The following is a 22,891-nucleotide window of genomic DNA, read 5'->3' on the forward strand; positions in this document are numbered from 1 at the left end:
ATGATTCATATATATATATATATATATATATATATATATATATATATATATATATATATATATATATATATAAATATTATTAAATATGACCGAAAAAGTAAGATTAATAATTCTAACACGAATTTTCTCAATCTTTCGTACATTACGCTTCACTGTTGGAGGTAAATCAAAAATCACTTCTCCAAAATTCATTTTTATTTCTAGTCTGACGCGACACGGGCGCGTTTCGTAAAACTTATTACATTTTCAAAGACTTCACAAATACACAACTGATTAGAACTTACGTATCTCTGATTTTATATCTACATTTGAGTGAGGTGGGAGGGGTGATGTGGCATTAACACAAGACAGAACAAAAGGGGATATTAATTGGGTATTAAAAGTATCAACACAAGACAGAACAGAAACAATGGGTATTGAATACAAGTGTTTGTAGAAAGCCTATTGGTCCATATTTCTTGATGCTTCTATATTGAAGCGGAGTCTTGAGGTGGGTAGAATATAGTTGTGCAACTATATTCTACCCATCCTCGTCACGGCCCTTGTGGATTTGTTCACTCCCTTTATACACTATGTGTGATCACCATGAACCTCTGTTCTGCTCCTAGAGGCTCACTACCATGTATATCTCTAGGTTTTCCAAAATATTCCAAAAAGGCTCTTCTGCAGTCCTCCCAAACTGCTACACAATGAAGTTCTCATCAAACACCAGTGATGCTTCACTACTGATCCCACAGACACGTGAAACTCCTCTTCACTGGTCCTTTACACTGCTTGAGGTCAGCTCCTCACCATACAGTTCTGCTCTCCCACAGAGATCAGCATACACTTCTCCAGCCTCGAAGTTTCCTCAATAAACTTTTTCCCTGGGCATGAAGTTCTTCCATCAACTCCTCCCCAAACAAACCTGCAATTTCCATTGCCATGCCAATAAAAGTGTTTCCCAACTAAAACATAATTGAATGTATTCACAGAAAATAAAACTCCACGATCCGACATCTCCTTAAACTATTGCGTCGCCGCAACGGTCCTCCCCTATCTTGGGCGGGTCCATTTGGGACTGCTGGCAGCCGCCCTGGTCGCGAGGCTGTCTCACTCAGTCAGCCACTGGCCTCTGGAGAGGGTGGACGTGTCACTCCGCCCTCTAGGATGTTCCTCTATCTCTATAGTCTCTTATTTCAGCTCACTGCCTTAATAAAACATATATACTATTCATAAACACTTGCCATGATCGCTGGGCACACGATCAAACACTGGCAACCACTGCAACAACTGTAATATTAGCTTACCGTAGAATTCATCTGTCGAGGGCGCTCAGATCAGCTGCGGCTCCAAGATGTCGTCCCCTCTGACATCCAAGCAGGTCTCTCTTTAGACTGCCTCGAAGCTCTTCTGCTCTTGACTTGAGCACATTAAGTCGTCCACAGGCTTCACACAAACGCCTGCTTGATTACCTCCTCTTGAAGGGGCACACAACTAGGGGTTCCTCCTTCTCTGCTCAAACACAGTACAACCCTCTCTCACGCCCTCTGTTGCTCAAATGAGGTCAAGACGTCCTCAGCGAACCTCACACCTTGTCAGCAAGGTATTGACATCTCATGTCATGTCACTTATTTACATGTTCATCCACTACCCATGCTTTTAAGCTATTCATCAAAACTTGTCGTGCATTTATGAATATATATTCATATATCTACACTTCCTCTGACCTCACAATCAGGTCCAGATTGATGAATAACTCTCAGTGGGGTTAACAAATGCCAATAAAATATCGCAAGGCAGAGAGGTAATAAGGCAAGAACATTCTTGACTTATTACATCTAAAATTACACCTTATTATCTAAAGCATATTCCTCATTTTCTCCCTCTCACAGATGGGTAAAAGCAGCGACCGGAAGGTGACCCTGAAGGAGGTGTCGCTCAAGACATCGGGCAAGTACAAATGTGAAGTGTCGGCCGAGTCCCCATCCTTCCATACTGACTCTGGCGCCGGCGAGCTCCTTGTCGTCCGTGAGTAACCTCTTGTTGTTTGTGAGGTATCTGTTGTTGTTTGTGAGTTACCTGTTGTTGTTTGTGAGGTATCTGTTGTTGTTTGTGAGTTACCTGTTGTTGTTTGTGAGTTACCTGTTGTTGTTTGTGAGGTACCTGTTATTGTTTGTGAGGTATCTGCTGTTGTTTGTGTGGTATCTGTTGTTGTTTGTGAGTTACCTGTTGTTGTTTGTGAGGTATCTTTTGTTGTTTATGAGTTACCTGTTGTTGTTTGTGAGGTATCTGTTGTTGTTTGTGAGTTACCTCTTGTTGTTTGTAAGTTACCTGTTGTTGTTTGTGAGGTATCTGTTGTTGTTTGTGAGTTACCTGTTGTTGTTTGTGAGGTATCTGTTGTTGTTTGTGAGGTATCTGTGGTTGTTTCTGAGTTACCTGTTGCTGCTTGTGAGTTACCTGCCGTTCTTTGTGAGCTAATGGTCATTGTTTGTGATTCCTGGCGTTGTTTGCGAGTTACCTGTCTTTGTGATACCTGTTGTTGTTTGTGATACCTGTAGTTGTTTTTTAGTTATTTGTTGTTGCTTGCGAGATACTTATCGTTATTTGAGTTACATGTCGTTGTTTGTGTTACCTCTATTTGCTTATGTTTCCTGTCGTTGTTTGAGTTATCTGTCGTTATTTCTGGTAAATGTTATTGAGTATATTACCTATTGTTGTTGCCTGTGTTCTACTCCTATGGAGCCTCTGTTCTACTCCTATAGAGCCTGTGTTCCACTCCTATAGAGCCTGTGTTCTACTCCTATAGAGCCTGTGTTCTACTCCTATAGAGCCTGTGTTTAACCTTATCGTCGCTCCACACTCAAAGGGCTTCAGTGCTCGCGACATGCTAACAGAAAAGTTCATCTCCTCAGGACTCAGTGGCGCCGCCTTCCGTACCAGAAAGAGGTGAAGTGACCCATTATTAGTTTTGAGGAATGATTGGTTAATGGCCCTTTCCCAAACTCCATTTCCCTCTCGAATCATTCCATATTCCCTTCCCTTCATGCTCTAAATCCTTCTATAACATTTGTATTATCTACAATTTATCGAATGTATTGAACGTTTAATGATCATTTAACATTTAGAATTTGTACATAAAATTCCCCCAAAAAGATGTGGCATTAAATATTCCAAATCTAATCACATTAGCTCAAGAGTTGTTTATATCGATTATTGCAGCGTAGGTTACTGGTAGTTTCTGCTGTGCATGTATCACGCCAACTATTTTTATTGCAACATTACCTGCGTCTCCAGCGATCTATATACTATTCTATGCATCAGAGAATTAGTTTCCGATATATATTTTATACCGTGGGACTCATTCTTTACACTCTCATCTGATTTTTTTTCAACGATTTGGATTGGTCGGGATAACGACGGCGTCGCTTCTTGCAGGTCGGAGTTCGATCTCCGATGGTCCAAGTGGTTTAGCTTCATCTATTTTCTCCGTCTTACCCCAAACTCCTGATCAAATATATCTTCCAAGTGCTATAGAGTCATACCGACTCAGCGCTTTCTCCTAATAATTATCCAACCAAGCCTCAGCCAGCTTTCACCTGTTGTTGCTCAGTTTAAATTGTTGGGATTATATTTCAACCTTTCATCTCCTGCAACAGTTATGTGTCTGTGGTGTATCATGAGCTGTATTACAAGGATGTATTCGGGCAGAATTTATGTACGAAAGTACCTCCCCTCTGCCATTATTCTCATGCCGTCCAATACTATTGATCTCCTTGTCAGTATCCCTCTTCAAGATGTTCATTTGGTTCTAAGGATCTCGTAAAAGCCGAATTTGTGCACTAAATACTATCACAGAATAGTATTTTTCCAAACATTTTTAATGTTGTGTATTCTATATTTTAGTTTCAAATTCTCCCATTAATATTACAATAAGCATCTTGCAAAAGGGAAATGCATTAGTAATTGTGTTTGGTTATTACGTTTTCTCCTAAGGCTCTTAACTCTGGGTTTTTTGTTTTTTCTAGCGGCACTTATAATTAAATAGCGTCTCAGGAATATTTCCTCGCTGACGTATTTTATTCAAGGTTTATCACGACTATTTCCTTTGTACCTCACCTAACTACTTAAAAAAAACGAAAATGTTAGAACGCCTTTATCAGTTGTTAAAATTTTAAAGCCAGCGATCTGTCGAGAATATTATATATACTTGAGGTCTCATTCTCTCTCTCTCTCTCTCTCTCTCTCTCTCTCTCTCTCTCTCTCTCTCTCTCTCTCTATCGATAACTGAAATGTCAGAAAGATTCATGCGAGCACTTTTCACAACTGCGTCCAACTCCCCTTCGTCACTGCAAGTTTGGAAGTCCAACTTTGGTCTTTATTTGGTTTGCCAGGAGTTATATGTTTCGGGGGAGAGTCAAAAAGAAAAAAAAAATTGACCCACCGGCACCTGCGTCCCACCAGTCATAGCTTGCAGGTGTGTATGTGAGTGTGTGTGTGTATACTCACCTAGTGTGTACTAAACTAGTGGTACTCACCTAGTTGTGCACTAAACTAGTGGTACTCACCTAGTTGTGCACTAAACTAGTGGTACTCACCTAATTGTGTATTCAACTAGTTGTGCTCACCTAGTTGTGCTTGCGGGGGTTGAGCTTTGGCTCTCTGGTCCCGCCTCTCAACCGTCAATCTACTGTTGTACAGATTACTGAGTTTCTCGAGCTCTGTCATATCTACATTTGAAACTGTGAATGGAGTCAGCCTCCACCACATCACCTCCTAGTGCATTCCATTTACTAACTACTCTGACACTGAAAAAGTTCTTTCTAATGGCTTTGTGGCTCATTTGGGTATTCAGTTTCCACCAGTGTCTCCTTGTGCGTGTATCAATCGTGTTAAATAGTCCAGCTTTGTCAACCCTGTCAATTCCAATGATAATTTTGTATGTGGTGATCATGTCTCCCGGAGCTCTTTTGTCTTCCAGTGACGTGAGATGCAGTTCATGCAGTCTTTCCTCATAACTCATGCCTCTTAGTTCTGAGACTAGCCTAGTGGCATACCTCTGAACTTTTTCCAATGGTCTAGTGGTTAAAGAACCAGGTACGCCAAGGTGCATAATGCTCCTGGCTGTCTGGGTTCGAATCCTTCTGGCGTCGAATATATATATATATATATATATATATATATATATATATATATATATATATATATATATATATATATATATATATATATTGGTGTATACTGGCAGCAGGTTTTCTTTCAAACATGTTTCATTGAATATGACCGCATATTCTGTATTTATTATTTTCTGGTTTAGGGCTTCTATCCCTCTAACTATTTTCTTAGCATCAGGGCTTAATTGAAATAGGAGTTCTCCAAAACTCATTTTCGTACTTTTAAGGTGAAGAAAAGAAGTGATTTACTATAGAGTGTATTACACTTATTTGTATAATTTGCACGACGTTTCGAACCTCCATGGTTCATTCTCAAGTGAACAGATCTTACAATACTAGTTGATTTTATACCCGCATTAGGTCAGGTGATAATACAATGAAGGTGAAAACATGGGGGGATACATAAGGGATAAACATAAGGGCTGCAGAAGGCTTATTGGCCCATACGAGGCATCTCCTATCTAAACACAACATCTCCTATCTGTGTTTAGATAGGAGATGCCTCGTATGGGCCAATAAGCCTTCTGCAGCCCCTATGTTTATCCCTTATGTATCCCCCCATGTTTTCACCTTCATTGTATTATCACCTGACCTAATGCGGGTATAAAATCAACTAGTATTGTAAGATCTGTTCACTTGAGAATGAACCATGGAGGTTCGAAACGTCGTGCAAATTATACAAATAAGTGTAATACACTCTATAGTAAATCACTTCTTTTCTTCACCTTAAAAGTACGAAAATGAGTTTTGGAGAACTCCTATTTCAATTAAGCCCTGATGCTAAGAAAATAGTTAGAGGGATAGAAGCCCTAAACCAGAAAATAATAAATACAGAATATGCGGTCATATTCAATGAAACATATATATATATATATATATATATATATATATATATATATATATATATATATATATATATATATATATATATATATATATATATATATATATACATATTCGACGGGATTTATATGCGTTATGTGTGGTTTCCTCCGAGGCTAAATGTCCCCTTCTTTATATTCTATATTATTCTAATATTTCTATAATAATTTCTAATAATTCTATAATATTTCTATAATATTTCTAATAATTTCATAATATATTCTAATATTTTCTGCACCATAAGTCGAACGTCTCAATAGTTATGGTGCCACTGATACCTAAACATTGCCTGATTGTGGATGCATAGTTGAGTGATATTAATTCTCCCTGCGGCTCGGGTTACCTTTGTTAATTAACATCAACCCACTTCGTTTATGACCAGCTAATTACTGTTGTTAGGGAGGAATTCCTCGCACGTGTTAGGAATGTTGATATTAAGGGAATATATTTTGTGGGGGTCATTCTGTGGCGCACTTTGTTAGCATTGGAAGGTAATTGAGGGAAAAGTGGATGGGAGGAAATGCAGAGGAAATACCAGAGAGAGAAAGAGAGAGAAGCAGAAGAGAGACAGAGAAAAAGAGAGAGAGAGAGAGAGAGAGAGGGAAGCAGAGAAGAGAGACAGAGAGAGAGAGAGAGAGAGAAGCAGAACAGACAGATACAGACAGACAGAGCGAGAGCGAGATATTAGGTAAAATTGAAATATAATTATGCTTTCAAAATACTCAACAACAAATGTACAGAAAATCGCGTTTTAATTCCTCTTGGGATATATTCTGTTGATTCCCTTGGCTCAGCTTTCACAAACTCATAACGTGTATTTGCATTAGAATAACATAAGGAAACTGAGCACATTTTCTTGCTGAAACTGATGTAGTTAGTAAACTAGTTAGTTGGCCTCTTGTGCCACTGGATAAACTCATCAACTAGTTGATTACTCCGGTTGATAAACTGATTAACTTGTTGATCACTCTAGTGGGTAAATTGATTAACTAGTTGATTACCACGGAGGTTAAACAGATCAAATGGATGATCATTCCGGTGTATTAACTGATCAAATGGATGATCATTTCTGTGTATAAACTGATCAACTGATCAATCAATGGGTATATATATGTTACATCTCTTTGCCTACACCACTACGCCATCCAGTCTCTAAGAGAGCAGGACACCCGCAAGGACGTCTGTGATGCTCAATCTCATTTGAGATTGATGCTGTAGACGGTAACCTGGACAGTGGAATACGAACAGGAAGGAACGTAGTTGGAGTGGGAATTATTTGAGAGCACAGGTGATTAGCTCAGATCGCTCACAGCCGGTTGGTCTCTCGTTCGATACCCGGGCAAGGTGAAACATTAAGGAAGCAAAAGAAAGCTACTTAAAAGTAATTTTCTATCAATTGGAATACGTAAGAAATATGGTAATGTTTAGGGGTACTGAAGGCCAAATATGAAGTGCCTGATGACTGGAAGGTAATTGTGAGTTTGTCTTTGAAAAAAAAGATGTAGTGAAAATATAGTAAACTAGAGCGGAACACTGCAAGGCACTACAAGTTGACTCGTTAAACTGCAGGAATGATCCAACATGTTGACACTAGAGTTAAACTCCAGCAAGTGCAAAGTAATGAAGATGGGTGGTAGCAGCAGAAGGGCGAACACGTATATAAATCACCAAATGGAACTCGGACGAAAAGACATGAAATTCTAGAGGGTTTTTTATTACACCAAAACTGTCTAGCGATGCCCATATCAAAGGTGTATCGTCAGCTGTTTAAGTTCACTACGGGCTCACCATAGCCCGTGCTACTTGGAACTTTATGTTCCAAGTAACTGAATCAATAACAACAACAGTCAGCTGTTTCTCTATTTTTTTCAAAGTTAGCCAACATAAGGAGTGCCTATAGAAATTTGAATGCGACTTTCAGAACCTGATATAGCGCGTATGTCTTTATTCCAGTAATTTAAAAAGGCGCTGACGAATGTCTTGATATAAACCTGTCTTGATATATGACTTGCATGAACACTAAACTATTACAAGTACTAGGGTAGTGCAGACGAGGAGTCACAATAACATGGCTGAAATATGTTGACCAAACCACACATTAGAAAGTGAAGGGACGACGACGTTTCGGTGCGTCCTGGACCATTCTCAAGTCGATTGTGATGAGGGAAGGAGTTAAAGGCAAAACATAGGCAAGAGAGAGGTGAGGAGAAGAAAATCCTAGTGGAGGAAAAGCAAGGCAAAAGGTACGAAAGGTAAGGTGAAATGAAGGGTATAGTAATAGGAATAAGAACATAAGAACACAAGAACAAAGGTAACTGCAGAAGGCCCATTAGACCATACGAGTCAGCTCCTATTTATAACCACCAAATAAGAAGGGGATAGTAATAGGAATAAGAAAGGGATAGTAAAATGAAAGAGTAAGGGATCGTAAGAGAAAAGAATGGAAGGAAAAGAAAAAGGAAAGAGAAAGAAAGATAAATGGAAGAGTAAGCTTATGTTAGGTCACGTTTGTTAGAAAGTTTGGAGCATTTGAGTATATACTGTGAAAGGGAAGAGTCAACAGCAACAAAGCCAGGACTCAAGTTCATGTTGGATATGTTGTGTATTAGAGCCGATTCAACAAGAAGGCGTCTGTGTAGAGTAGAGGCAGAAAAGATTATTTCGGAAGAAGACCAATCAATAGGATGATTAGAAACCCTAACATGACAGAAGAGAGCATTGTTCGTGTCTGCAGACTTAACACTTCTTTGCTGTTCTTTAAGTCTGTCATTAAATGTACGGCCAGTTTCACCAAAGTATTGGAGAGGACAAGACGAACAAGAAATAGAGTAGACACCAGTAACATTAGAACCAGGAGGATCAGTGTGAAGTAGATTGCTACGAAGTGTGTTAGTTTGTCGAAAGGCGATTTTAAAGTCAAGAGGACGAAAGGTATTAGTAAAAGTTTTGAGTTCAGATATGAATGATCCAGGACTTGAGAATGGTCCAGGACGGACCGAAACGTCGTCGTCCCATCACTTTCTAGTGTGTGGTTTAGTCTACTAGGGTAGTACTAGTACTAGACTAGTACCAGTACTACACTAGTACCAGTACCAGAATAGTACTAAAATTAGACGAGTACCAGTACTGTACTAATACCAGAACTGAAAGGTATTAGTAATGAAGAAGAAATACAGATTTTTAAACCTGTCATTGCAAAATCAAAACAAAAGTTAGTGTAGACATGATTACCACATTCACAATTTATCAGGGGTTATTAGAAAGAAAAGACAAGAACAACATATTTGTAACGTATGTTACAAGAACAAAGTGACACGCACGAAATCTGTAAGTGCCCAAATGAGCAACACAGACGTCAGAAAGATTTATTTCAGCTTATTTTGTTATATTTTAGTTTAGTTATTTATTTCAGTTTATTTATTACAGAGTAGTGGAACGTTTTAAGTGCGCTCCACAAATGGAGCGCACTTAAAGTGACGTGCTGGAGCCAGACACCATACACAAACACTTCATAAGGACATATGACAGACACCAAAATGGTATGGAACCTGTACACCAGTCGATTGATGGTTGATGAACAGGCCGGGGCTCCAGAGCTGAAGCTTAACGCTGTAAACGCTTCTAAACACACACACACACACACACACACACACACACACACAGACACACACACACACACACACACACACACACACATGCAATTCCTATCAGTTGCTTGACAGTTGCGAAGAGAGACCAAAGAGCCAAATCTCAACCCCCGCAAGCACAAATAGGTTAGTACACACACACACACACACACACACACACACACACACACACACACACACACACACACACACACACACACACACACACACACACATGCAATTCCTATCAGTTGATTGACAGTTGCGAGGAGAAACCAAAGAGCCAAATCTCAACCCCCGCAAGCACAAATAGGTTAGTACACACACACACACACACACACACACACACACACACACACACACACACACACACACACACACACACACACACACACACACACACACACATATGTCTGGAGGCAGGCTCCATACACTGATTCAAGTGTAGATATGATAGAGCCCAATAGGCTCAGGAACCTGTACATCAGTTGATTGACAGTTGAGAGGCAGGACCAAAGAGCCAGAGCTCAACCCCCAGCAAGCAAAACTTGGTGAGTACAACTAGGTGAGTACACACAAAGCACTCCCAAATTACGAATACAAAAAAAATATAAAAATAAATCTCTCATTGATCATATACTGCGATTAATGACTTAAAGCACAGTCAATTTCGAGAGATTACACGACACAGTCAGAAGCATAATTACCCAGAAATAAATCCCAACTTTCAATGTGGGGTTTCTATGCAGTCATAGCGTATATTAATTAAAGCATGGATTAATGGATTCACAGTTTTCCACCAATGTTGTATAATACACTGTCCACATATTAGTTGGCATTGGTGAACAGGGAATATAGATAGAGAGAGAGAGAAAGAGAGGAGAGAGAGAAAGAGAGGGGAGGGAGAGAGAGAGAGAGAGAGAGAGAGAGAGAGAGAGAGAGAGAGAGAGAGAGAGAGAGAGAGAGAGAGAGAGAGAGAGAGAGAGAGAGTGTGTGTGAGAGAGGGATGTGTAAATGTGTGTGTGTGTGTGTATATTTGTGTGTACTCAACTATTTGTACTTACCTATTTGTTCCAGCAGGATAGAGTGTTGGCTCTTGGATCCCGCTTTTTCTGCCTTCAGTTGTTTAAATCAATGGTTCCAGTCCTAAGTCTCTATCATACCTAGTTTTAAAGCTATGAAAAGTGTATGCTTCCACAATGTGCTACTTTAGTTCATTCAATTTCCCCACTACTCTCACGCTAAAAGAAAACTTTCCAACATCTATATGACTCATCAGAGTTTCCATCTTCCACCCATGTCCCCTTGTTCTGTAGATATTCCGCGAGAACATTTCGTCTATTTCCACTCAGTCAATCCCTCTAAGTATTTTGTATGCTGCTATCATATCTTCCCGCTACCTCCTTTTTTCTAATGTCGTCAGGATCAGTTCCTTCGATCGCTCTTAATATCCTATCCTATGCCAACCCGTTCTCGCAAATTTAATAAGTCAATATTGACTTATTAGTTGCGTGCATAGGTGACATACTTAACATAATAGTTTCCTTTGAAAAGCTTCATAGAAAACACCGACCTTACCTAACCTACTTAGTATGTTAAAATAAGCATCTTATAGCTTCGTAATTACAATTGTTATTTAACCTATTATAGGTATAGGTTAGGTAATAATTGTAATTACGAAGCAATAAGATGCTTATCTCAACATACTAAGTAGGTTAGGTAAGGTCGGTGTTTTCTATGAAGCTTTTCATGGGAAACTATTATGTTAAGTATGTCACCTATGCACATATTTAATAAGTCAATATTGACTTATTAAATTTGCGAGAACGGGTTGCCCATGCAACTCCGGGACTAGCCTCGTCGCAAATTTCTAAACCTTTTCTAGTTTCTAAATGTATTTCTTTTGATGGGGGCTCCATGATGGGGCTGCATACTCCAAGACTGGTCACACGTAGGGAGTGTAGAGTACTCTGAATGCTTCCTTATTTAGGTTTCTGAATGACGCTCTAACTTTTGCTAGGGTAGAGTACGCTGCTGTCATTATCCGATTTATATGTGCCTCAGGAGTTAGATTTGGTGTTACGTCCACTCCCAGGTCCCTTTCTCGAATCCTCACAGGAAGACTGTTTCCTTGTTCAAGTCCTCATGGGGTATCCTTCAATCCTCATGTTACAACTCCTCTCATTAATTTCACAATTATGCGAACATCGACATATAGGACTTGACTTTTATAGACATGTCGTTCACGTTTATTAGAAATAAAACTGGTCCCAGCACTGATCCTTGAGGTACTCCACTCGTTACGGTTCACCAGTCTGACTTCTCGCCCCAGACTGTTACTCTGTGGCTACTGTGAATTAATTATTTTCCCAAACTAGTAAAGACACACACACACACACACACACACACACACACACACACACACACACAGACACACACACACGTTCCTGCGAGTGTGTGTGTGTGTCTGTGTGTGCGTGTGTATTCACCTAGTTGTGCTTGTGGATGTTGAGCTCTGCTCTTTCGGCCCGCCTCTCAACTGTCAATCAATCAACTGTTACTAACTACTATTTTTTTCACACACACACACACACACACACACACACACACACACACACACACACACACACACACACACACACACACACACACACACACACACAGGAAACAGTCCGTAATGCGGTCTAACTCCCAGGAACCTATTTACTGCTAGGTAACAGGTGCATCAGGGTGAAAGAAACTCTGTCCATTTTTGTTTGTCGCCGGCGCTGGGAATCGAACCCGGGCCACGAGATTACGTGTACAGCATGCTATCCACACAGCCACCGACGCCCTTGTGTATGAACGTGTGTGAGTGTGTGTGTGTGTGTGTGTGTGTGTGTGTGTGTGTGTGTGTGTGTGTGTGTGTATGTGTGTGTGTGTGTGTGTGTGTGTGTGTGTGTGTGTGTGTGTGTGTGTGTGTGTGTGTGTGTGTGTGTGTGTGGTGTGTGTGTGTGTGTGTGTGTGTATGTGTGTGTGGTAGTGCGACAATTATTAACATTATCATTATTTCATATATTGTGTCTCTGTCTGTCTGTCTGTCTGTCTGTCTGTCTGTCTATTTCTCTCTCTCTCTCTCTCTCTCTCTCTCTCTCTCTCTCTCTCTCTCTCTCTCTCTCTCTCTCTCTCTCTCTCTCTCTCTCTCTTTAGCTCACACATCAGCCAGCCCCTCGCCCCAGTCATTCAATATGTCTCTCTCCCCTTCTTCACTCCTTCATACAGGTGAGCTTTTCCCTTTCTAGGTCTCCCTTTCACATAGCATTATCCCCCTTTTACCTTCCCTCGCCTTGTGCTCTCATTCCTCTTCAATTTTTATATCCAATGAAACACCTTCCATCCGTCTCATTCCACCTTCCTCTTTCCTGCCTCCCGTTCCATTTGATTTCCTTTCCTGGCCAGCTGCTTCCTTTCACGTGTCTTATCCAAATCGTCGTCCCTTCTAGAGGGGTTTTCGGGGTCAAGCTTTAGCGCTTTCGCACCGGCTTTCCATCCATTGGCCATTCAGTGCAAGGAATTTAACTCGTAAGGTACGAAATGCCGTACGCATTTCGTCTTTCTCCGTTTCCTTAAGAACCCACTTTTTCTCTGCTACCTTGTGCGAAGCACATCCCAACTGTCATCTTTCTCTTGGCATATGTCACCTTCCAAACGCCACTTGTCACCTTCATCTTGCCATATGTCATTTGTCATCTTCTACCACCTTCCTCGTATCTTAGAACGAAGCATAAGTCGCCTGTACCTTCTCTCTGGTGTCAACCACAACCCTACAACCCAGTAACGCTATGCCTACGTATCCCACCTACTACGCATCCTTTCTGTTTACAACTATCTCAATCTTTACTGTCTGTGACCTATGCGCATATTTCTGTGAGCAATAACCTCCCATCATCTACCATCCGGTCCATCACAACAAACCATCACCTATCGTCTAATTTATTCAAGTTTGTAAGACAATTTATAGTTCCTCGAGTATCTATAGTTCCTCACCAGAACCCGCCAGTCTTCATGATCCTCTAGTTAAAGTGGCTATTCATTCATCACAACCCATGACTCTCGTCTCATTATTCCACAACCAGCATCACCCAGTACTTACTACTAGCAACTGGTCGTATGAACTCATCACCCGCCAAAATTCAACACAAAATTAAATCGCACAAACATCATATTACAAGCAATCAAAAATCTAATTATATCATTCACCACTTGCCACAATTAGTCACTACTTACCACAACACCACCACTTCGACAGCCCCACTCCTGGGCCAGGTAAGTCCACTACGGGCTCACCATAGCCCGTAGTGGACTTAGCCCGACTCTCTCTCTCTCTCTCTCTCTCTCTCTCTCTCTCTCTCTCTCTCTCTCTCTCTCTCTCTCTCTCTCTCTCTCTCTCTCTCTCTCTCTCTCTCTCTCTCTCTCATTTTACGTATTTATTCATATATTAAAGATTCATACAGTTTCATGACCCTATTCCGTGATGAGAAACCAAACTATCAAGAATATGTTTATCATCCATTATTTATGCAGGGAAATTATGTCACCCTCCATACCCTACTCCTTCACCTATTCACCCCACCATCTCCTTTCCCACAAGCTAGGGTCTTCTTTACCTCACGCCCCTTTGATTATCAAGGACTCAAACCCTAGTTTAAGAGAGCCATCCTATCACCCAAGCTCAGGTGCTCACATAAAAGGAATGGTCTCAGAAGTGTCTGATGCTCAGCTGAGATTTCAAGGCTTCCCTGGAGCACCAATAAGGGTATCAGGAGGTAATCACCCGATCATCCATGTCATATTTAATGCAATCTTCAATATCTTGGTGTGATAACATTTAATGCATTTGGATCATCGGTAATTGGTGGTTTGGTCTGAAAAATATATATACCGTCGTGGTGGTGTGGCTGACAGGTCTCTCTATGCCAAGATGTCTCAACCAGTTCTTTTCACTTGTACGCTACGAAATAAGAGGTACTTTGAAAATTAGCGACTCACAAATATCCACGTTTTTCCTATTCGTAGGTTGGTTAGGGTTGGTGGGTGGTTTGGGTTCGGGCGTTCTTGTACCTTTTATTGTGTATGTATGTAGGGGCTGAATAGGCACGTATAGGCAAGTAGGCCTTATTTCCTCCAGCGAGGAGACCATTTTTTATCGTTTATTGCGTGAGGGGGCAAGGGTAAGGAACTATTGCGAGGAAGCGCCAAGCCATTACGACTATATAGCACTTGGAAGGGATCAGGATAAGGATTTGGGATGGGACGGAGGAAAAGGAATGGTGCCCAACTACTTGGACGGTCGGGGATTGAACGCTGACCTGCATGAAGCGAGACCGACGCCCTAACGTCCCAACCCGTTCTCTTAATAGAACGTCGCATTTTGACGTATACCCAACAAAAGGCCAAAAATTGTCGTACTAGATAATGGTAGCGGCTCGCGAAAGTGGCGTATTGTCCCGTTTTCTGTTTTGGTCCCTCTAGTAGGTTAAGAGAGGTTACTTTAAATTGACCGTTTTCTTGCCGTTAGGAATGCTTAGCAGGACGGTCAGACCATCCAGCCCGATAAAAGGGAGTAGGCGCTTAGGCGATAAAAAGGGAGGAGGCGCAAGAATGATTGATTTTCGATGATCTCAAGCATATTCTCGCCAAAAAGAAGCCCGACATTGCCATGCAAGTTCCTTCAAAGCACTAGCAATTATTTCAGGAATAGTGTCGAAATGGATCTTGCTTTACGTGGGTCATTAGACTGATTGCCGTAACTATCTCTTCATCAGGTGCTTTTACGAGAGTGTTTCTCTGACGGTCTCACAAAATAGCTACGTGGGCCTGGTAGGCCTTATGGGTGCTTCATCAGGTGGTAAATGTCGTCATAATTCAAACAATAATTCATTGTGTCGGGGGACAGGTAGCTAGTTTATATATACAATACATGTTTGGCCTATATCGAGGTCGGTCCCAACCCCCCCACCCCCCCGAAGGGTCGAATTACTGACCCTTCCCAGCATGCAACCCCCCCCCCCCCCCCCCAAACAAGCTGACTAACTGTTGTTGTTTAAGATTCAGCTACTGGGAAGTACAAGTTCCAAGTAGCACGGCCAATGTTTAGCCCGCGATGGACTTACCTGGCACAGGTGCGGGGCTGAAACTTGAGCTGTTTAACTGTTGGGGGGTTACCAATATACTGCTGGATAGACAGGGAGCATTAGGTGATAGGAAACGCGCTTAAGCATTTCTGTCTTGCCCGGGATTCGAACCCGGAATTATTGATTGTGAATCGAGAATTAACCCGACGGTACTACCGAACACATGTATCATAACTAAGCTGTTGCCCCCCAGGGACTGGTATTGGCCTCCTGGTAACATCTTGAACAAGACAATAATCCCCACACAGCACAACACTTCACCACCAACCTCCCCGTAAACTATGTTGCAAGTGATCACGCTGCAGAAGTATTGACAACATCAACACCAGCAACACCAGCAACACCAGCAACACCAGCAACACCACAAGCAGCAAAACAAAACAAAAATAATATTTCGTCGGGGGAAATGTATAATATATAAAAGAAGAAGTAGGGTTCATAATGATTAAAAATATTCAGTATTCCAACAGCAGCAAGAGTGGGAAGATGATTCACAGAGCGTGGAAACGCATTAAGCATAACGACTCAGCAGATTTACATAGTTTAGTTAGGGGGGGGGGAGGGTCATTATTCCCTGGTTCGTTTCCCCGTCATGGTAAAGACTCTCCTTCCATGCCGTCGTTTATATATACATTGACATGATACTGAAAGTAATGGTTTATCCTTTTAGTGGCGGAGGTAGGAGTCTGTCAAGGTAGTGGAAGGGAGGAAGGGGGGATGTCAATCATGGTTTGAATGTTTGTCGTGGCTTTAGCAGCTCTCATAGTAAGAGGGGAAGGGTGGTGTTTGTCATGGTAGTGACAGTGTCTGTCATCTTGTATCATGGTGGTGGTGGTGATTGACGTGGTAGTAGTTGGACTGTTATAGTAGAGGGGGGAAGGGTTATCATGGTATTGGTTGTATAAGTAAGAGTGAAAAGATTATTTTTGTCAAGATAGTGGGGGGGGGGAGGTCTCTATCTCTCTCATTGTAGTATCCTCCTTGTTTCGAATCGTGTTGAGAGAGAGAGAGAGAGAGAGAGAGAGAGAGAGAGAGAGAGAGAGAGAGAGAGAGAGAGAGAGAGAGAGAGAGAGAGAGAGAGAGAGAGAGAGAGAGAGAGAGAGAGAGAGAGAGAGAGAGAGCGGTAGCCAGAGAAAATATTCCCCTAAATTAATATAGAACCAATATAACAGAGGGAATATTTCAGAATTTAATTTTCAAAGGCATTAATCTCCATGCATTGCAAGCGTCGGGTTTGCGTCCCTCCCCACCATAAAATCTCGAATATTATTCTGTTGTACCCATTTTTGACAGAGTAAATCCCTACTGTATTCTACTACAGTAATTTATTTTAGTAACTAACAAACTCTGTACGGAAGGGAGGGGGGGGGGGGAAAGACTTGACATGTGTTCTAATTAGGCTGATTATTAACGATACGATAATGAACCAGTTAATTATAATATTAATAAACATTACGGATTGGCTGTGCATAATTTATCACAATATATTGTGGATGATGTAGAATATGCATGTATTTATTAATTTATAATTAACACGTAATGTCAGTAAACTGCTTAATGTATGGTTAATATGGGTTAAACTTATTTCTTTTTTATTTGGAGTTATACTTCAAACTATTTCATAACTTTTTGTGTGTAATTTCGTTGATTTTATGTTTTTATTTAATTTTTATTACGTTTATTTCAAGATGTATTAAAAATATTTGTAAATATATTATCAATAGAGTCAGTGAGATACTTTTTAAGCTCATCATGGTTTAGTGGGTAGTGCGTGTGTCTGGGGGTGTACAGAGACGCAAGTTCAATCCCATTAAATATTCCCTAATGTTTTATCCTTGCAAATATAACCTAATTTCACCGTGACTGTATTGGTTCTAAGGATAATCTTTAACATAATCCTAATTTGTTCCCAGCTTATCCCTAATCCTAAAATTCTCTTCGAGGCTGATCCCAAATATGAGCCTTGGGGAGATTACAGTTAATAATCCCTCTGTCATCATATGTCAATTTGATTCGCCATGCTAGCTCGCTTTTGGTGCTTCAATATTACCAACAAATACACGTGTACAAACATACACACACACAAACCCACAGAGGCACATACACACACACACACACACTACCCTACACAGGCACACACATGCACACACACACACACACACACACACGCACACACACACACACACACACACACACACACACACACACACACACACAGAGTGGTCATTCCTCAGAGTGGAATGACAAGGACAAAGCAGCAGTGAATGAAGTACTAAAGGCACTAGACATGGAAGGGGCCGAGCATAGCATTGAGAAGGTTTTCAGGCTAGGCCGGTACAACAAAGACCGAGACCGAATGATAAAGATAGTGTTTGCAAACGAGAACACAAAGGAGAGGATCCTATCAAGGAAGAGCTCCCTGAAAAACGTGGGAAAATTAAAAAATGTATTCCTCCAGCGAGACATGACAAGGGAGGAGAGAGCCGTGGCGGCAGAAGCAAGGAAGAGGCGCAGGGCGAGAGGGGAAAACCAGGAAGTCACAGCTCCCAACACAACACCCCCAGAGGCGAGGGGGGAACCCACAACCAGCTACCCAGTAACACCAGAAGGGAGGACAACCCCGCCTCCCTCCTCTGCATAGAAAACCCCCCTACCCCAAACCCTCCCTGCCCCCACTCAAAAGTTCAGCCAAATCTCCCTCCCCCCACACCCAATCCCCACCCTTCTACCCCTTCCCTCCTCCCGAGTCCTCCCTCCCCCCCTTTCCTTCCCGTCCTCCCTCCCCTTTCACCCCATACCCTCCCTGTCCCTCCCCCTTCACTGGATCCCCCGCCCCTCATTCCAGTATCCTCTGAGATCCTGTTACCCACCTCACAGGTCCTCACACCCATAGAACAGCCTCCCCCACCAGCAGAACACTCACCAAGGAGGCGATTTGAGAAGGGACAGAAGAAAGTGAGCCTCAAAGCGATGTACACTAACATAGATGGAATTACAAATAAAGCAAATGAGCTTGGAGAACTGGTACTAGAGGAAAACCCAGACATAATAGCCCTCACAGAAACAAAGATCACGAAAACAATAACAAATGCAGTGTTTCCACAGGACTATTATGTTATGCGGAAAGAGAGGGAAGGAAGAGGTGGGGGTGGTGTAGCTCTGCTGGTAAGAAAAGGCTGGGATTTTGAGGAGATGGATATTCAGGGCTGTGAAGGTTTCAGTGACTACATAGCAGGTACTGTAACAAATGGAGGGAAAAAAATTATAGTCGCAGTCATATATAATCCACCACCAAATGACAGAAGACCTAGACAGGAATATGATAGAAACAACATGGCCACCATTAACATAATAGAAAGAGCAGCTTCTGTTGCTAGCAGGAATGGATCTGGACTACTAATTATGGGAGACTTCAACCATGGGAAGATAGATTGGAAGAACAGAGACCCGCATGGAGGACCAGAAACATGGAGAGCTAAGCTGCTGGACGTGGCAACAAGAAACTTTCTAAGCCAGCATACCAAAGAGCCAACAAGAATGAGAGGAGAAGATGAACCAGCAATGCTTGATTTGATATTTACCCTAAATGAATGGGATATAAGGGAAGTTAAGATGGAAGCGCCCTTGGGAATGAGTGACCACAGTATATTGAACTTTGAGTACCTGGTAGAGCTAGGACTTATCTCCCCCCAAAAAGAACTAGGAATCAAAAGGCTGGCATACCGAAAGGGGAATTATGAACAGATGAGAAGTTTCCTAAGTGAAATACCTTGGGACACAGACCTCAGAGACAAGTCTGTACAGGGTATGATGGACTATGTTACCCAAAAGTGTCAGGAGGCAGTAAACAGGTTCATCCCGGCCCAAAGGGAAAAATCCGAGAAACAACAAAAGAATCCATGGTATAATAGGGCATGTATGGAAGCGAAGAAACTGAACAAGAAGGCGTGGAGGAACTTCCGGAATAACAGAACACCAGAAAGCAGGGAGAGATACCAGAGAACCAGGAATGAGTACGTCAGGGTGAGAAGAGAAGCAGAGAAAATTTTTGAAAATGATATAGCAAACAAAGCCAAGACCGAACCAAAGCTACTCCACAGTCACATCAGAAGGAAAACAACAGTGAAAGAACAGGTATTGAAACTTAGAACAGGCGAGGACAGGTATACAGAGAATGACAGAGAGGTGTGTGAGGAACTCAACAAGAGGTTCCAGGAGGTCTTCACAATAGAACAGGGTGAGGTCACTGTGCTAGGAGAAAGGGAGGTAAACCAGGCAGCCTTGGAGGAGTTCGAAATTACGAGAGAGGAGGTCAAGAGACACCTGCTGGATCTGGATGTTAGAAAGGCGGTTGGTCCAGATGGGATCTCACCATGGGTACTGAAAGAGTGTGCAGAGGCACTTTGCTTGCCACTCTCCATAGTGTATAGTAAATCACTAGAGACGGGAGACCTACCAGAAATATGGAAGACGGCGAATGTGGTCCCAATATACAAAAAGGGCGACAGACAAGAGGCACTGAACTACAGGCCAGTGTCCTTGACTTGTATACCATGCAAGGTGATGGAGAAGATCGTGAGAAAAAACCTGGTAACACATCTGGAGAGAAGGGACTTCGTGACAAATCGCCAACATGGATTCAGGGAGGGTAAATCTTGCCTTACAGGCTTGATAGAATTCTACGATCAGGTGACACAGATTAAGCAAGAAAGAGAGGGCTGGGCGGACTGCATTTTCTTGGATTGTCGGAAAGCCTTTGACACAGTACCGCATAAGAGGCTGGTACATAAGCTGGAGAGACAGGCAGGTGTAGCTGGTAAGGTGCTCCAGTGGATAAGGGAGTATCTAAGCAATAGGAAGCAGAGAGTTACGGTGAGGGGTGAGACCTCCGATTGGCGTGAAGTCACCAGTGGAGTCCCACAGGGCTCTGTACTCGGTCCTATCTTGTTTCTGATATATGTAAATGATCTCCCGGAGGGTATCGATTCATTTCTCTCAATGTTTGCGGACGATGCTAAAATTATGAGAAGGATTAAAACAGAAGAGGACTGTTTGAGGCTTCAAGAAGACCTAGACAAGCTGAAGGAATGGTCGAACAAATGGTTGTTAGAGTTTAACTCAACCAAATGTAATGTAATGAAGATAGGTGTAGGGAGCAGGAGGCCAGATACAAGGTATCATCTGGGAGAGGAAATTCTTCAGGAGTCAGAGAAGGAAAAAGACTTGGGGGTTGATATCACGCCAGACCTGTCTCCTGCAGCACATATCAAGCGGATAACATCAGCGGCATATGCCAGGCTGGCCAACATACGAACGGCATTCAGAAACTTGTGTAAAGAATCATTCAGAACTTTGTATACCACATATGTCAGGCCAATCCTGGAGTATGCAGCCCCAGCATGGAGTCCATATCTAGTCAAGGATAAGACTAAACTGGAAAAGGTTCAAAGGTTTGCCACCAGACTAGTACCCGAGCTGAGAGGTATGAGCTACGAGGAGAGACTACGGGAATTAAACCTCACTTCGCTGGAAGACAGAAGAGTTAGGGGGGACATGATCACCACATTCAAGATTCTGAAGGGGATTGATAGGGTAGATAAAGACAGTCTATTTAACACAAGGGGAACACGCACAAGGGGACACAGGTGGAAACTGAGTGCCCAAATGAGCCACAGAGATATTAGAAAGAACTTTTTTAGTGTCAGAGTGGTTGACAAATGGAATGCATTAGGGGGTGATGTGGTGGAGGCTGACTCCATACACAGTTTCAAGTGTAGATATGACAGAGCCCGATAGGCTCAGGAATCTGTACACCTGTTGATTGACGGTTGAGAGGCGGGACCAAAGAGCCAGAGCTCAACCCCCGCAAACACAACTAGGTGAGTACAACTAGGTGAGTACACACACACACACACACACACACACACACAGTTATGAGGACAGACTACGTGAAGAGCCAGGGGAGACATGATCACCACATACAAAATTCTCGGGGGAATTGACAGGGTGGACAAGGATGGATTATTTAACACGGGTGGCACACGCACAAGGGGACACAGGTGGAAGCTGAGTACCCAAATGAGCCACAGAGATATTAGAAAGAACCTTTTCAGTGTCAGAGTAATTAGTAAATGGAATGCACTAGGAAGTCATGTGGTGGAGGCTGACTCCATACACAGTTTCAAATGTAGATATGACAGAGCCCAGTAGGCTCAGGAATCTGTACATCAGTTGATTGACGGTTGAGAGGCGGGACCAAAGAGCCAGAGCTCAACCCCCGCAAACACAACTATGTGAGTACAACTAGGTGAGTACAGGAAGTGTGTGTCTTCCTTAGGCAGTGATGTGGTGGAGGCAGACTCCATACACAGTTTCAAGTGTAAATATGATAGAGCCCAATAGGCTCAGGAACCTGTACACCTGCTGATTGACTGTCGAGAGGCGGGACCAAAGAGCCAAAGCTGAACCCCCGGAAGCACAAATAGGTGAGTACAAATAGGTGAGTACACACTCACACATACACGTACACACAGGTACACGTGCGTGCGCGCGCGCACACACACACACACACACACACACACACACACACACACACACACACACACACACACACACACACACACACACACACACACACACACACATCAACATATATGCGTGCTATAAATAGCACTTTTGGGTTCAAATGCATTGATGTAATCTTCGAAGAGAAACTGAATGACCTGAGGAGGATAGAAGAAAGACTAAGTACTTCAAAAGCCCTCGAAGCTCTGTACCTCCTCACAAGGTGCCTGACATTCCCAGCCTTTGCTAGTCTGATAGGCCAAAGTTATGAAAGTATGACTAACTTCTCAAAGCAATATCCATTCAAATGTTGAGCCTCAGCTTTGAAGATGACCAATGGGACCAAGCAACGCTCCCAGTTAGATTCGGTGGTACAGCTATAGGGGTCTCTGGTCCTATTTTCAGGAACCTGTACGGCATCACAGATAGAATTTCCTGCATTCCTATTCTCGACCAGTTAGTGCTGGTAGTGAATTAATGACAGAGATCACTC

At 42.3% G+C, this 22,891-nt stretch overlaps 1 protein-coding gene across 1 annotated transcript in view; it reads left to right on the forward strand.

Annotated features, from left to right (window-relative positions):
- Positions 1-22,891, forward strand: part of LOC123745280 (cell adhesion molecule 2) — a 262,007-nt gene that overhangs the window by 199,300 nt on the left and 39,816 nt on the right. Inside the window, exon 3 of the mRNA XM_045725655.2 lies at positions 1,875-2,010. Within this exon, the coding sequence (XP_045581611.2) occupies positions 1,875-2,010 (136 nt within the window). The remainder of the gene's footprint in view (positions 1-1,874; positions 2,011-22,891) is intronic.

Source organism: Procambarus clarkii, chromosome 44 (genome assembly GCF_040958095.1).
Source record: "Procambarus clarkii isolate CNS0578487 chromosome 44, FALCON_Pclarkii_2.0, whole genome shotgun sequence".
In the NCBI taxonomy this organism is placed as follows: domain Eukaryota; kingdom Metazoa; phylum Arthropoda; class Malacostraca; order Decapoda; family Cambaridae; genus Procambarus; species Procambarus clarkii.